General features: G+C 42.0%; 1 protein-coding gene across 2 annotated transcripts in view; it reads left to right on the top strand.

Moving 5' to 3' along the window:
- Positions 1 to 305: 305 nt before the first annotated feature.
- Positions 306 to 15,105, top strand: part of LOC115266546 (protein SCAI) — a 29,207-nt gene continuing 14,407 nt past the window's right edge. For both annotated transcript variants that reach the window (XM_029872828.2, XM_029872829.2), the window contains exons 1-4: positions 306 to 851; positions 13,342 to 13,651; positions 13,730 to 13,960; positions 14,025 to 14,147. In XM_029872828.2, coding sequence (XP_029728688.1) covers positions 13,371 to 13,651; positions 13,730 to 13,960; positions 14,025 to 14,147 — 635 coding nt within the window. In that variant the 5' untranslated portion in view covers positions 306 to 851; positions 13,342 to 13,370. The remainder of the gene's footprint in view (positions 852 to 13,341; positions 13,652 to 13,729; positions 13,961 to 14,024; positions 14,148 to 15,105) is intronic.

A 15,105-nucleotide genomic window follows, 5' to 3' on the forward strand; every position in this document is an offset into this window, starting at 1 on the left:
GACCCGTGGAAGCATGAGGTAGGAACTTGTGAGGACCAGAGCTATGTTGAACGCTCTCCTTATTGACTCACCGTTTTGGCAGCTGGTGACTTCATTATTATTATTATTATTATCGATATATGATTCTGTGTGCTAGGGGTAGCCACCGGGAAGCTGGCAATTAACCAGCATATTACCTTGGAATTCCTCTAAAGTTCGGAAAATCATATGTTGACAAATTAAAAAAATAATAAATAAAAAAGAAATAAAAAATTCTGAAATTTTATCATCGTTGGTCAAGCCCAGACCTGGTTGCACGGATGACAATTTCGTGCATCTATCGTCGCTGTCAAACAGAACTGAAAGAGAGAATGTTCTTCACATGCATTTTACGTTCTCACAGCTGAGTTGCCAAACGTTGCCTTCCACCACCCCTCCGAAAAACGTAAAATCATGAATGGACTGCCAACCACCAGTAAAGCGCGTGTTTTGTACCCTCCGCGTGGTTTACACAAGATATCATAAGGGTGAGCTAACGGTAGCCATGCAACTGCAGCAGGGGGTTGATGAGGTGTTGCGGAAAATAAGCATGTGGTTGAGAAAATCCTACATCCCTTCGAAGGATGTGTGTGTATGAGAGAGTGTGAGGGGTTGAAATGAAAAGCGCCTGGTGATGCTGGCGACGCCTGACGGCCAATCTCGGAATCTTTTCGCCATAATGTTTTCGAGTTTTTTCACTCAAATCTAGTAATATAGATTTTGCCTTAAAATTATTAAAAAAGTACTATTTAAACTAGTTTAACCGAATTAAAACTACTTTTAAAGCTAGGCGTACGGTCGAGTAAATGCGTTCGCGTAGAAATTAATTCGCTGTAAGTGTTTTCTCGGGGAAAAAAAATCGAATTTTACTTTCGCGACATATCGGGGAGGAAAATTTTCCTCGCGACAGTGAACCATACCTTGGGGATTGGAGCTGGATTTTGCTTGTGGGTCAAAATGGATTTTCGCGTGGATGTTTGAAATTTTGTGGAAAATGTAAGATTTTCAACGAAAAGTGATGAGTGGCGAGTTAGATTTCGATTATTTGCCCTGTTTGTGTATAATTTCGAGTAAATTCTTTGTTAAGTCTTTCAACTCATTGTGAGTAGCTATGCAGATGTGAAAATTTGCTTCCAGTATCGAATCGTTACCCACAGAATATGGATAGATGCCTATAATAGCAGTAATTGAAACGCCTAAGGATAAGGCAACTATATTTGTTGGTTTACAAACGTCGACAATTGGAATAATAAAAAAATCGTGTAAAAATTAACTTTGCATTGATCTGCAGTTGCAATGCAGGATCCAGATTTTCCACAACCTCCGTACATCAGCAGAAGCAGTAGCACCAGCAGTAGAGCAAGGAGCCCTTTGTGTGAATGTAAAATTTGCCCCGTGGTGGTGGTTCTGTTCAGAGCAGCATGGTGGTGTATCCTTTCACACGACGTGTCGTCGCGTATCGGGCTGCTGAAGGCCAGTGCGACTGTATGAGTAGGGATGTGTGTGCCCATCACAATCATTATAGCACCAACGACGGCGACGACGACACATGGAAATCAGTTCATAAACAGAAATCAATATTTTGGTGGTATATTTCTTATTAGTTCCGTTTTCAACAGTGAAATGAAAACAGCAGTGCCCAAAAATAGCTGAGTAGCGGTGCTTGATCGACTGTTTTACACACGTGCTTTTGAGTGACAGTGAACCGAGGTTTGTAACCGAACAGGCAGCTTTTTAATCGAAAGAAGACCACATGAATACGGTATTACAGGACAGTGAGATGATAAGTGGAGTTAAGTTCGTGTATGAACTCAAATAACCCGATAATCAGTAGGTACATATAAGAAGAGCATACAGCATCAGAAGTATAATGAAACTGTGCTAATGGGTAGGTGACTACAGGTGGCTGAATCTGATCAATCTGAACTTTTTGGGGTGTCTTGCAAATTCCGACATGTGCAATATTTTGTGATAAGAATTCATTGCTCAACAATAACTTTCTTGACCAATAATGTTACCAATTTTGCATTTAAGAAGGGATAAATCATCTTCGTAGCTGACGCTCTGCATCCTCGGTCACACCCAATAATGCTTGTCAGATCACGATCCACCTGGTGCGCTCTGCGCTCCACGCCTTCTTGTACCAACCCGATCAGTAGCGTGTACACCAACTTTGCTGGGTAGTTGTCCGGCATTCTCACAACTTCCCAGGCCCATCGTATCCTTCCAGCTTTTGCCACCTTCGAGATGCTAGGTTTGCCGTAGAGTGCAGCAAGCTTGTGGGTCATTCTTCGCTGCCGCACATCGTTCTCCTGCCCACCACTAAATATGGTCCTAAAAACGAACACTTTGAGTATTTGAATGTTCTCCTCGAGCATAGTCCAGGTCTCGTGCTTGTAGAGAGTCACCGGTCTAATCAGCGTTTTTTATATGGTACATGGTACCTTAATCCGGGGTCAAATTGATCACTTTGAAACAACTTTTGTGGATAACATTAGTGACAATTCAAATATTGCCAAAAGAATTTCTGTAAAATCAGTACCCAGTGGATCTCCATGAAATCATGTGACAGAATTTTGTTCAACAAATTTAAACTTTTAGTTAAATTACTTCAAAAATCAAAAAATTGAAGATGCCACTTTGGGGCGAAATTGATCAGTATACAATTTATCATCGGTTAAAAAGATAAAAATCCTTATCCACTTAATTTTGCTCTTCTAAACCCGAATACCGCGTCAAAGCTCTTACATCTAGTGAATTTGACGCTTAAAATACAAAATAAAATTTTGAAATTTCCCCCTTAACGCCTAAAGGTAGGCAATCTTCTTTGAAATCAGTGATTTCTATTACAATACAGTCGACTCTCCACATGTCGATGTTCTACATCTCGATATCTCTCCCTATCTCGATGGTTTCCACGGTCCCTTCAATCTGCATACATTTTACCTTTCTACATGTCGATATCTCATTATCTCGATATCTCTCTATCTCGATGCGAACTCGTTCGTTTTTGTTCTAGGTTTTCTTTCCATATGTCGATATGCCCGTTTTAACAGGTTGCTAGATCTCTTTTCTAGGCGCAAAAAATTCTGGGAAGGCGAGGTGATATCTGTTTGTTGACGGTTTTTCATAGTAACGGACGATTTTTCAATCTAGTGTGTATTACAAATTGGTTCTTGAATTCGATCTCTCCCTATCTCGATGGTCCCTGCAATATCGAGATGTAGAGAGTCAACTGTAAATGACTTTTTCGTCAAAAAAGAACTTTTTTTTAACTTATTCATATTCAGAATAGCTTCATATCTTTTAACCAAGGCTCCACAAAAATGTTTAACCAAAAAAAAATTACAGGAAGTTCTAGTGGCAATTGATTGTTTAGAAGCAATGATTTCAGCTAAGTGAGAAATACTTTGCAAATTCATAAAAAATAAGGCAAAACTAACATTTTTCAAAATAAATAAAAGTCTAAGCTCATCTCTAGATATCTACGAACTAGATGAGGTAAGAAGTTTGAGATCATTGCGACGCTTAGAAGTTCCTGGTATGCAATTACAATGTAGTACCCAAATGATCAATTTCACCCCGCTGATCAATTTGACCCCGGTTTACGGTACTGATGATGCGCCTTCGCATGTCACGGCTAACTTTGTTGTCTGTCGTTGTTCTGTATGTTGTTTTGTCGTGATGTAGACAAAGTCTAGGCTTGCCCTGTCGTTCGCGGCTCCTCCGTATGCCGCCAACATGTACTTTGTTTTCAACGCGTTCTCCATCAGCCCAACATTTAATGCTTCACGTTTCAGGGTGATGTACGTACAGTCCATGTCATCCGCAAAACAGACAAATTGGTCGGATTTCGTAAAAATCGTGCCTTGGCTGTTGAGCCTGGCTCGTCGCATGACACCTTCCAGGGCGGTATTTAACAGCAGGCATGAGAGTCAATCGTCATAGTTAACTTTGTCGTAGTCCTTGGTGAATTCCAAACGTACTCGACTAATCGCCCGAAACTCTTATGTAGTTTTTTACACCCGTCCATCGTCGCTTTCATCAGTCTAGTGAGCTTTCCAGAGCAAAAGCAGTTCTCGTCCATGATTTTCCATATCTCTGTGTGGTCGACACGGTTGTATGCCGCCTTGAAGTCGATGAACAGGGTGTGCGTTTGGACCTGATATTTGTGGCATTTTTGGAGGATTTGCCACACGGTGAAGATCTGGTTCGTTGTCGAGTGGCCGTTAACGAAATCGGCTTGATAACCTCCCACAAACTAGTTTACTTTGGGTGGAAGACTACGTAAGATGGTCTGGCTATTGATTGCATAGTTTAAATTTTCACCTATATGGTTTCACACTATACGATTTACATAGTGTATTCGGTGTATCCTCGTCTTTGGCGTTTTCCAATCGATACCGATCTGGTTTTATTGTTTTTGTTCTTTTTTCTTGTACTGTGATTGTAAAGAGTTTTAATCAACCAACTGGAATATCTTCACTAATTTAGTTGCGGCCAAATTTCATAGATACTCACCAACTATTGACACTCCAAGTGATTTAGATGCCGTTGATACTACTATGTCCGTCATCATGCACATTTTAGAAAAAAGTTTGCGCTCTGCAGTGTGTGAAATCAACAAGGGTAACGCCTTATTACAGTGTCCTTTTCAGGACGCTATGTGAACCCATTGAGGTACGCTTTTGCATGTATGACGATCCTATTCCATTACCTGTTTTTTTCCCCTGTCCTATCCTTTTCCCTTCCCTTCTCCGTCAGGTAAATGATGAATAGGCTCGTGTTCATGGCGATGGCACAAATCTCCCAAATGGAGGAGAACGTGCTTCTGCAGCCGACCTAATAATACCTGATAGGGAAACTCCTTGGTGGAATTCTGGTCTTGCTAAGCTCATGAAACTATGTAGAAAGAGTGGGAGCAGACGACGTTCGACTTGATCGGAGGCTTTCAGGTCGATTCGCAGGGCTTACCAGAAAACTTTTCGGTCTGCTGAACGATCTGGCTAGAAAAAATCTTTGTACGAGTGTTTCCAGTTTGATTAAAGTCAGTTAGTGGAAGAAAATCCTTGTGAAATCTCAGGATTTGCGATTGACCAAACTTTGTTTTCCAAATGAGGATTTCACTTCGTACGGGGTGAGGAAGTTCTGGTATGCTTATTGAGCACACACTTCTCCGGATGTGTGGATATTACATTTCGGATGAACCTGATGTCTTTTATTGTAGTTATGATTCTCTGGCCTTGGCTTGGAGTAGCGTAACTATAGATTCGATCGAGTAGGCACTAAATGGCTTTGCTTCTTTCAAATCATCTGGAACAGATAGCGTACATCCTATTTTGCTTCAGAAGTGATTTGATTATTTCTAACATGTTTTGAAAAATCTACTTGCTTGCAGTTTTGCTACAGGGTATATTTCTAAATCTTGGTGGGATATTACTATTAAGTTTCAGACCTATTCAGACCTAGGAATTTTCGGGATTTTCTCGGCATAAGCTGTCCCATGTCATGTGAGATGTTCAGCATAAGCTGTCCCATGTTGTAATTTTCATCATAAGCTGTCCCATGTCTAGTTTTGCACCATAAGCTGACTCATGTTGAATTTTACAAATGATATTAGGATTTCCGGAGAATGTTCAGGAATCCCTAAGAGATTCTGGGATAGCTTTTTATGAGTATAAATTGAAAAAAAAAAAAAATGAACATGGAACAGTTTATGCTACAAAATTTAACATGGGACAACTTATGATGAGAAAACTGAACATGGGACAAATTGATTTGATGTTGTTTTCATGGAGTTTCTGAACAAAGTATACTAACCGAGAGTAGATTCTGCAAGTATACGCAAAAATAGACCTTTTGGTGATAAAAAGTCAAAATCGTCAAAACATGGGACAACTATGCTGCACACGGCAGTGAAATGCTTAGAACGCATTGTCGATTATCACATCTGTGATGCTCATTTGGCTAACATTCCTCTTCATGCAAACCAACATGCTTACCAATATTTATACACAAGGTTGTTTACGATATTGAGAAAGCATTCACTCAAATCAATTTTTGTTTAGGTGTTTTCTAAGATATCCAGGGAACTTTTGATAATGTTCCTTTCGATGCCATACTGGAAGTTTTAAGGTGTCATGGTATATCTCCAATGATTTCCAATTTGATTTATCAAATGTTGAAAAGCAATATTCTATTCTCGATGTTGCGTCAAGCAGCGATGAGGAAACTCCCCTGGTCACCACTTTTGAGGAATCTCGTAGCAGATACGCTATTGAGGCAACTCAATAATAGTGGTTTTCCTACTTGTGTATTTGCAGACGACCACATAACATTGTTAGTTGGTATGAGCATCAGCCCCATTTTCGACCTGTTGCAAAGCTCTCTTCAGGTAGTTGAGGGTTGGTGTTGCCAATGTGACCTTCCGGTACATCCGAGTGGAACTTCTATTGTTCTTTTCACCAAAAGGTGAAATCGTAATGACGTTCGACCTTTGCGTCTCTTTGATCTTGAAATTGATGTGACTGAAGAGGTAAAGTACGTTGAATTCATTCTTGATTCTAAGCTTTCTTGGACACCTCACATTGAGTTCAAAATCAAACAGGCTTGTATGGCCTTCCAGTAATGCCGGCGAACCTTTGGTAAATATTGGGGTCTTAAACCCAAGTATATCAAATGGATTTACATAACTGTTGTTCCACCAATATTGGCTCATGGATGTCTTGTGTGGTGGCAAAAGGGCGTAGTGAGAACAATCCAATCAAAACTAGGCCATCTCCAAAGAATGTGCCTAATGGCGATGTTTGGAGCCATCTCTTCAACTCCCACGGCGGCGCTCAAAGTTCTCTTTGACGTCCACTACATATTCATCCTAAAGGCTAGTTTCCACTTCGTACGTACTGTGCAAAAAGATAGGACAAGTAATGGCCAAGTAATGATTCCGTATCAAAATTACTTGAGCAGTTCGCAGCTGGCAAGTAAGGAGTGTAAAGTGTAACGCTCGTAACGCCTCCCGTGCAAATCAAATGGAGCTGCCACTTTTCTGCGCAGAAAAATAGTCCGTGTTATTATTCCGTAAGGAAAAATGACATTTCTCCCCATATAGATCAGTTATTAAAATTACTTGCGGAAAAAAGAGGAATTTTACATGAGCGCTCTACTTGGGATCTGGAAACTTAGCTTAAACAAGAAGGACTGTCTTGCACTTACCGCCTATTGAAACTCGGTGTATTAAAGAAAATTCCTGTGAACCGCAATACATCACCTCGTTGTTTCAATTTTAGTGATTTGGGACAAAGTTGTCCTTGCTTCAAGTAATCTTACATTTGCTTGTAATTTTCCACGACATTCCTTCATGGGAGGATTGGACATCTGGACATCTGGAGATAAGTATTTCAGACGGCATCGTGTGTCACACTGATGGCTCCCTTCTCGAAGGTCGAGCCGGTGCTGGTGTCCACTCTCGTGAGCTGAGGCTACATCAGTCTTACTCACTCGATGGACACTGCACCGTTCTTCGGGCCGAAATCTTTGCTCTTATGTGCGGAGTGCATTGTGCAATCAGCACTCCTGCAGCACGTAATGGGTAAAGTAATATACTTCTGTTCAGATAGCCAGGTTACTATTTAAGCACTTCTTTAGGCCAACTCTAGATCGAAGTTAGTTATCGCTGGTCGAACTGAAATTGAAGAGATGTATTCGGCAAACGCTGTTCACATTGCATGGGTTCCTGACTATTCTTCCTTCACTGGAAATGAAATGGCTGATGAGTTACCTCGCACTGGAGCATCACATGACTTCATTGGTCCTGAATTCTGGGCTGGATCTAAGCCAGGGCCCCCACATTTTAAGCGCCCCCACATTTTAGCCCCCCCCCCTTCACAAAAAATATGTAGTTTAGCATTAAATAAGTTTTTGCAGCCCAGATGAAGACGGTGGAATCCTTTTTTTATTGCTTACATTAACTTTATTTCCCTTATTGCTCAAGTACTGTTCGACAAAAGTAAAGAAAAAAAGTGTTTACTCGTGGCGTGTGCGTGTTGTTCTGTGTATAAAATCTGTGTTAATTTGTTATGTGTGGCCTATTCTAATGTTGGTGGTACCGGTACATACCGCTGCTGTGTTGAGGGTGGGTTCATTGGCCGACACAGCGACTCCTGTCCAGCTGTGCGGCCGGAAATCTCGCCGGATGGCAAGGCGAGCGGTGTCTAGGCCGGTACTCGGCCGACGGGACCAGCGGGCGTTGCTGGGGAGGGGTGGGGGTGAGGATGCAGGCGTCTTCCCTCTTGGACGCAATCGCCGGCCGTGGACTAACCAATGAATCTCCTTTGCGTTTAGGGTTTTGCCCGAGATGGTCCTTCTTGGAGGACGAAATCCTTAACGGTTAGGCGCGGGAACCGTTCCCGGTTCCGCGGGCCGAGCCGTGTGCTGGACGGAAACCTTGAGGTCCAATACAAAGAGGTCCTAAAGGACGGGACGTTTTAAATACCAATCGCTGTGCAATGTGCAGTAACAAATTTACCTGAACGGTATTTCCCCCATAATCCTAGCTCTTGTTAGTACGGGAAGGAGGGGGGGGGGGGGGGGGGGTGTTCAAAGTTCACTCCACTTAATTCACTGCACTTTCAAAGCACGTCTCAGCGCACGGACGCCTGATTTTATAATCTGCCAATTTTAAGCAATGGCCGTTTAAATTTTGTTCTCCCATATTCCCTCATTCTACTGATTTTTGCTACCGCTTATCTTGGCCATGTTCCAACATTGGTAGCAGACAACATAGTACAGCGGTACGGGACCCTATCACTACTGTGGTACTCTACTGCTTTTACACAAGAAACGTGAAGGGTCCGACACTTACAACATTTTACAAAACAAAAATCAACAATTTGTAACCAAACGGTTACAGACTTCCTCCAGACATTCCGCTAGAGATTCTTCTAGAAATTGCTTCCGGGATTCTACCAAGAATTCCACCAGGATTCAATACAGAAATTTATCCAGGAAATCTTCAAGGGATTCGTCCAGAGGGATTTTTTCCAGAGACTCCAACAGGAATTCATCCAAAGATTTCTCCAGGAATTACTTCAGGGCATTCTCCAAAAACTCCACCAGGAATTCTCCTGGGCATACTTCCAGGAAATTTTCCGGGCATTCTTCCAGGGATTCCTCCTTCGATTCTTGCAAGGATTTTTCCTTGATTTTTTTCAGCGATTCCTCCAGGAATTCCCCCAGATGTTCCTCCAGAAATTCCTCCAGGAATTCCCTAGGAGTTCCTCCAGGAGTTCTTCTTTCTTCTGAGATTGCATCAGGAATTTTCCCTGGGATTCCTTCAGAAATCCACGCAGGCATTCCTACAGGATTTCATCCAGAATTTTTTTCCAGGGTCTCCTCGAGGAATTTCTGCCGGAATTTCCTCAGAGATTCCTTCAACAATTCCTCCAGGATTTACTCTAGGATACCTTCTAGAGAATTCTTGCAGATTTTCCTCCAGGAATTGCTGCATGGATTCCTCTAGGAATTCCGCTTGAAATTCCCACAGGAACTTCTTCAGGGATTATTCCAGGGATTTCTCCACTAATTTCTCCAAGAATTCCCCCAGGGACCCCTTTAGAAATTATTTCAACGATTTCTCCAAGAATTTCTCCAGAAATTTCTCCAGAAATTCCTCCAGGAATTTCTCAGGGGATTTTTACAGAAATTTCTTTCCAGAGTTCTTCTAGAGTTTCCCTCAGAAATTCATCCAGTAATTGTTGCAAGAATTTCTCCTTCAAGGATTCCTGCAGCATTTCTCAAAGGAAACCCTCCAGGAATTCCTCCAGGTGAATACCTGGATTTAATCCAGGAATTTCTTCAGGAACTCCTCCAGGAAGTTCTCCTGGAATTACCCCAAGAATTTCTTCAGGAATTCGTCCAGTAATTTCTCAAGGAATTGATCCAGGAATTGCTCCTTAATTTTTTCAGAAATTCTTCAGAAATACCCTCAGGATTTTTTCAGGTATTCCACCAGGCATTTTTTAGGGAAGACATACATTTCTCCACGAATTTCCCAAGGATTTTTCTCAGGCATTCCTCCAGGAAATCCTTCAGAGATTCCTCCAGGAAATCCTCCAGAAGTTTTTCCAAGGATTCTTCCGGGTAATCTTTAAGGATTTCTTCAGAAATTCTTCCAGGAGGAGAACTTCCTGGAATTCCTCCAGATATTCCTCCAGGGATTTCTCCACAAATTTCTTCAAGGATTCCTCAGGGATTTCTTCAGGAATTCCATCGAAGATTTCTCCTGGAATTCCTCCAGAAATTTCTCAAGGGATTTTTCAGACATAGAAATAGAAATTTCCCAGAATTTCTCTGGAGATTCCTCTTGAAATTCATTCATTAATTCTTCAAAGAATTCCTCTAGAGATTCCTCCACCTCCAGTAATTCTCACCGGGTTACCTTTAGGAATTCCTCCAGGCAGTCCTCCAGGAATTCCTGCAGGAAATACCCCAGGATTTTTTTTTCCAGGAATTCCTCCAGGAAATTCCTAGGAATTGCTCCTGGTCATCCTTCAGAAATTATGTCAGCAACTCCTCTAGGAATTTCTTCAGAAAAACCATAAGGGATTTCTTCAGAGATTCTTCCAGGAAATTCTCCAGGCGTACTATCAGGAATTTTCCAGAGATTTCTCCAGAAATTCCTCCAGGAATTCCTTCAGAGAATCGCCCAGGAATTGCTTCAAGGGTTCCTCCAGGTAATTATCCTCCAGGGAATCCTCCAGAAATGTCTCCAAGGGTTCTTCCAGGAAATCCTCTTGGAATTTCTCAAGGGATATTATCAGAAATTTCTCCAGCAATTCCTCCCAGAATTCCTCTGGAGATTTCTCTAGTTAATTTGCCAGGGATTGCTTCAAGATTTCCTGTTGGGTCTTATTCAAGAATTCTTTCAGGAATCACGTCAGGATATCTAGGATTTCTTCTAGTATTTCCTCATAAGATCTCTTCAGATATTTCTCTAGGTATTCGTTCCATAACACAGCGTAACAAAAAATAACTTTTGGTCTGTCTCAAGTGCAAACTTATGTGTCTCCGAAGGATTTTGGGCCGCTAAATCCGAATCCGAGCTCAGATTTGCTCTAACACGTCACAATTTTGAGCTATACCTCAATTTATAGGGCAAAAAAATGCGATTTTGGGCTTTTTTGACTGCAAGCCATTAAGCAAGGAAATATTTTTTTTAAGCAACCAAAAGGTTAATTGGTCAATTAACATCTAAATTAACGACTCATGCCAAATATTTCATTTTACCAAATCGAATTTGATAGTTTTAAGCGATTTATGTTAGGTACGATATTTCCCATACAAGTCACCCTCCAAAAGTTGCATGCAAGTTTTCATACTAACATAAAATGCTTAAATCTTTCAAATTTGATTAGGTAAAACGAAATATTTTGCATGAGTCGTTAATTTAGATGTTAATTGACCAATTAACCTTTTGATTGCATAAAAAAAACATTTCCAAGCTTAATGGCTTGCAGTCAAAAAAGCCCAAAATCGCATATTTTGCCCTATAAATTGAGGTATAGCTCAAAATTGTGACGTGTTAGAGCAAATCTGAGCCCGGATTCGGATTCAGCAGCCCAAAATCCTTCGGAGACACATAAGTTTGCTCTTGAGACAAAAAAATGTTGCGCTGTGTAATTTATACAGGAATTCTTCCAGGTATATTTTCAGAAACTTCTCCAGGGATTGCTACGGGACTTTCTTCCAGGGATTCTACAGGGCTTCCTCCAGGCATTCCTGTAGGAATCCAGGAAGCCTTCCAGGGATTGTTCCGGGAATTCCTCAAATTATTTCTTCAGAAATTCTTGATTGATTTGTCTTTATTTAAGAGACTTTCAGCCCTTGGCTGGTTCGTCTCTAAATCAGAAAATCTTCTCAGGTTCTCTTCAAAAATTCATTCAGGAGTTCCTTCGGAAATTTTAGAAATTCTTCAATCATCTTTCAAGGGATGCACCTAAAAAACGCTTTTAGAATATAATGTTATTATACTCAATTTCATCGTTTTGCGTATAGATATAGAAGCTGCCCCCCTCTGACCGAAAAGCTGGTTACGCCCTTGATCCGTAAAGGTTTGCAGGGCCTAATACCAACCTTCCGGTTTACTGTCCGGAGCGACCCAGTAAGTTTGCCGAAGCAAATCACCCGTCCTTGTCAGCATACGACCAAGGTTGCTCGTAACCCAGCCGGTAGCTCGCGGAGGTGGGGATCGGAGTTGCATGGCAAGAGGTTTAAGCACCTTACAAGAGGCCTGAATCGCATTGCCAATGTTTACCATGCCAGACGTTCCGCAGCCGCTCGGCATTCGACTTCGACAGGCGTCTTCAGTGTGTGTGATTGTTGATGATCTTCTTCATCAGGTTGTTTATCAACGTGGGAGAGGAGAAAAGAATGATGGTTGCTTCCACTTACCCACGGGACGGGGTCTGTACAAGTGCATGTGGATGTCATATTGGCGCATTTGCCCAAAAGTACACGCGGCAAATCCCTGAGGAAAGGAACAGCCGCGTTTTTTGCTCCCCTTTTACTCCATTCTTATGGGAGATAACATTGCGGCGTTTCCTCAAGTGCGGCTGTTCCTTTCCAAAAGGATTTGCCGCGTGGAATTTCGTGCAAATGCGCGTTTGGAACATTACAAAGGCCGCGCGGTGTATCACATTCAGCAAACCAGTCAATAGTATTTTTGTGCAATGGCAGAGCGGCAGAGGGTTCACGTTGATGAGCGAATACCAGGCGTAAGATAGGTGATAGATTGTGTTGTTGATTACTCTGGACAGGACATGTTGTGGAGCAGTTTTTTTGTTGCATGACTTGCAGACGTGATTGAGGCATTGGAGGCAAGGGACACTACCAATTCAACATGTTTCTGGTTCTAGCGATGGCTATGAACATTTGCGTAGATAAGATGACGCACGTGCACAAGGAGGGGTTTTGGGGTTTAAACACCTCACCTCCCATTACCAAAGTTACATATACTAGACGCTCCACTGCCTAATGCAGAGATTAGGAAAAACCCCTCGCTCACTACCTTTTCTGAGCACAGGCCTGAGATGAAGAAAGTAGTAAGCAAGATACAACGTAGGAAGAAGGGAATTGACCTCAGGACCTGCATACGATTCAGAAACGGTAGCCTAAACAACCAACCTTGTCCATTCCGAGTTATAATGTTAAACCGCAGAGAAGAAAAATGAAACATCAAAAGTGCGTTAAATCTAGTAGAAAATTATTGTCTAAATATCTCTTCAAATCATTGTAACCTAATCGCGAACATCGTTTGTCTATTCGCAGATAGCTTTCAAATGAACATCTGATGAAGCATGGTTAAAATGGCCTCAACGGAAGAGCAGGATAGGAAAATAGTACTGGAGTTCTGCCACCTGTTGGAGAAGTCGAAGCAGCTCTTCAACGGGCTGCGCGATCTCCCCCAATACGGACACCGGCAGTGGCAGGCGTACTTTGGGCGCACTTTTGACGTGTACACGAAACTGTGGAAGTTTCAACAGCAACATAGGCTAGTCCTAGATTCTAAGTACGGATTGAAGCGATGGCAAATCGGTGAAATAGCTAGTAAAATTGGTCAACTCTATTATCATTACTAGTAAGTGGTGTGAGGGCGGTGTCAGCGAGGGCTAATGGTACTAATGGTGTATTTTTCTAATCTTCTACCACCACACAGTCTTAGAACGAGTGAAACAAATTATCTCAATGAAGCATATTCGTTTTATGCGGCAATCAGAGGGCGTGCTTACTACTCCCGGGCAATCAAGGAGGACCGGCCGGATCTGATGGTTAAGAAATTACGTTACTACGCTAGATTTATTGTTGTTTGTTTATTGTTGAAAAAGATGAAGCTAGTGAGAGAATTAGTTATTGAATTAGAGCGACAAATACAGGAATACACGACAACGTGAGTATAGCTGTATCCGTGGAGTAGCTGTAGCAGTAGTAATGAATGTCGCTTCCAATTTTAGCTACGAGCCCGAGGATCAGCTCGAATGGTCACTCGTGTTGGATGAGATCAAGGGATTCATCAAGGCGGAAGCGGCGGTAGCGGTACTACATGCGGACACGAATCCCATCGTGTTATCGCACAGGTTAGTCGTTCACCAGTGAACAGTATGTAGTATAGATTAGGCCCGTGCTTCCGAGTATTGTTGTTCTTTTCTGTTTTGTTATTTTTTTTGTTTTATTGTCTTCATTTCTGGATAAAGTAGAAGTTGGATGACAGACGTGCATTTTCCATTCTTTCAGGTAATTTTAGAATTATGTGTGTTTGATTATTTGTCTGAAAATGTTCCTGCTCCGCCATGTAGCATTTACCTCATTCTGTTTAGTATTGCATCTAAACAGATTAAACTTAAAAAAAGACTATACGTTAGGTGCGTTCCACTTTCGCTAGATTCCTCAACTGAGCAAGGGTCGTGTGAGTCCCAGCAAAGATAAGACCCCCTTTTTCATGCCTCTGGGTCGGCAAGACGCTCGTGACACTTCGCGACAAGAAACACTTATGGATTGGCTTAAAGAAATTCCCTCTTGATACTCTATTTTCAACCTCCACTCTTCTCTCTTCCTAGCTCCCTGGCGTTCGTCTTTAACACAAGACGACGCCTCCCACTACCACACTACCCTTACCTTTACTTCCTTCGTTACTTCTTCGGGTGTGCCACGCCTTCACTGCCACTACTTTCGCTAGTCCAATAGTCCAACATCTCCTTACCGTAAGCAATTTTCCTTCTTTTCTTCTTTTGCTGTTGGCTGCAGTCTCTTGAGGATCGTCTGCCTAACCCGTGAGCCCCTCGAGCGTGGTGATGGACTCGAATCTTTAGTGATCCGTGGCCCAACTGGGAAAGCCTGGGATTTCGCTGGCGTGTTCGCTTGTCATCTAGGGTACAGGGCTGAGGGGACACAACATTGAATACTGTTGACGTTCGCTCGGTGCAAATCCTTTAACTGCAATGCTTTTTAACTGAAAGTCCACTAAGGGCAACAGTTTTGCAGTTATCGCACCACTATCATCCATTAAAATAAATAATAAAGTGTCAACAACAAAGC

This window comes from Aedes albopictus, chromosome 2, assembly GCF_035046485.1.
Source record: "Aedes albopictus strain Foshan chromosome 2, AalbF5, whole genome shotgun sequence".
Taxonomy (NCBI): Eukaryota; Metazoa; Arthropoda; class Insecta; order Diptera; family Culicidae; genus Aedes; species Aedes albopictus.